The following is a 1284-nucleotide window of genomic DNA, read 5'->3' as shown; positions in this document are numbered from 1 at the left end:
TCATTGTGAAATAGCTGTTACCATAGGTCTCCAAATTTTTGGAAGACATCTCAAGATTTTTCTGATTCTTTCATGAGCAGTATAAGCTTTATCCAGTGATCTTAGTTCATTGACAATTATAGTAAATCTAGAGAACATTTCATCTATGGTTTCTTCCTCCTTCATTTCAAAGGTTTCAAATTTCCTAACACCTAGATCAATTCTTTCTTCTTTAACATGACTCGTTCCTTCATGATGTATTTTAAGGGCATCCCAGATTTCTTTAGCAGTTGTGCATTCTTCTATCCGTTCGTATTCTTCCCTGCTAAGAGCACATGATAATATGAATTGAGCTTTAGAGTTTAGTAGCACCTTATCGTTTTCTTCCTTTGTCCATTGTGACTGAGTTTTTGGAACTGACGCAATTGTGTCTGTTGCAGTAGTCATTGGTGTGTAGTTTCCATTTTCAACCATAGACCACATGTTGTTATCTAAAGAGAACAAAAACAGTCTCATCTTACCTTTCAAATAATATTAGTTAGAACCATTGAAGTAAGGAGGTCTATGTGATGATCCTCCTTCATCTATAAACTTTGTATCAGCCATTCCTGTTCTTTTTGATCGATTAACTCTAACACGGTTAAGTGTTCTGTATATTCAGAGCCCGAAGCTCTGATACCAATTGATGGAAAAAGGTAAGACACAATAAGGGGGGTTGGATTGTGTCCTTTTTAAATTTGTTTAAGTATTTAAAATTTAGCTCTAAAGAAGTAAGGATGATAAGTAATAACTTAAAAGTTTATGTTAAGTAATGAGTGTTAATGTGTGTGATCAAATATAGTGATGAATAATATAAGTAAAAGATTAGGAAAGAAGAACACAAGAAAACTTATCCTGGTTCACCAACTTGGTTAGTCCAGTCCCCATACCCTGTGAGATTATCCTTTATTGAATCTTCTTACAATAACTTCTTTCTTCTATGTATTCTTAGCCTCACCAGGCTTACACTTCGGAATGGTATAGCTTACAGACAGCTTACAAAAAATTGGTTTTGTATATCTTTGATATACTTTGTGATCTTAGGATGTTTACAATAAGTTCCTAAATACTCTCCATATGTCAATGAGTATACAAATTGAGATTGAATATGATAACTCTAATATTTATGGGTTCAATATATGGTAGTGAATATAGAAAGTAATACATAGAGTGAATGATAACTTTGTGATTTAGAACTTTGGCTTTCTTTGTATGCTTGCAAGGATTTTCGGTGCATAAGAACATAACATATGTCTTCTATTTATA

The 1284-nt window shown here is 33.0% G+C and overlaps 1 protein-coding gene across 1 annotated transcript; it reads right to left on the bottom strand.

Annotated features, from left to right (window-relative positions):
- On the bottom strand, positions 1 to 462 carry LOC131640185 (uncharacterized). The gene has a single exon (XM_058910595.1). It carries the CDS (start codon positions 460 to 462, stop codon positions 1 to 3), a length of 462 nt encoding a protein of 153 aa, XP_058766578.1.
- Positions 463 to 1284: the final 822 nt, after the last annotated feature.

Source organism: Vicia villosa, unplaced genomic scaffold (genome assembly GCF_029867415.1).
Source record: "Vicia villosa cultivar HV-30 ecotype Madison, WI unplaced genomic scaffold, Vvil1.0 ctg.002989F_1_1, whole genome shotgun sequence".
In the NCBI taxonomy this organism is placed as follows: Eukaryota; Viridiplantae; Streptophyta; class Magnoliopsida; order Fabales; family Fabaceae; genus Vicia; species Vicia villosa.
Note: the sequence above shows the minus strand (reverse complement) of the source record. Positions and strands in the feature narration are given on the sequence as shown.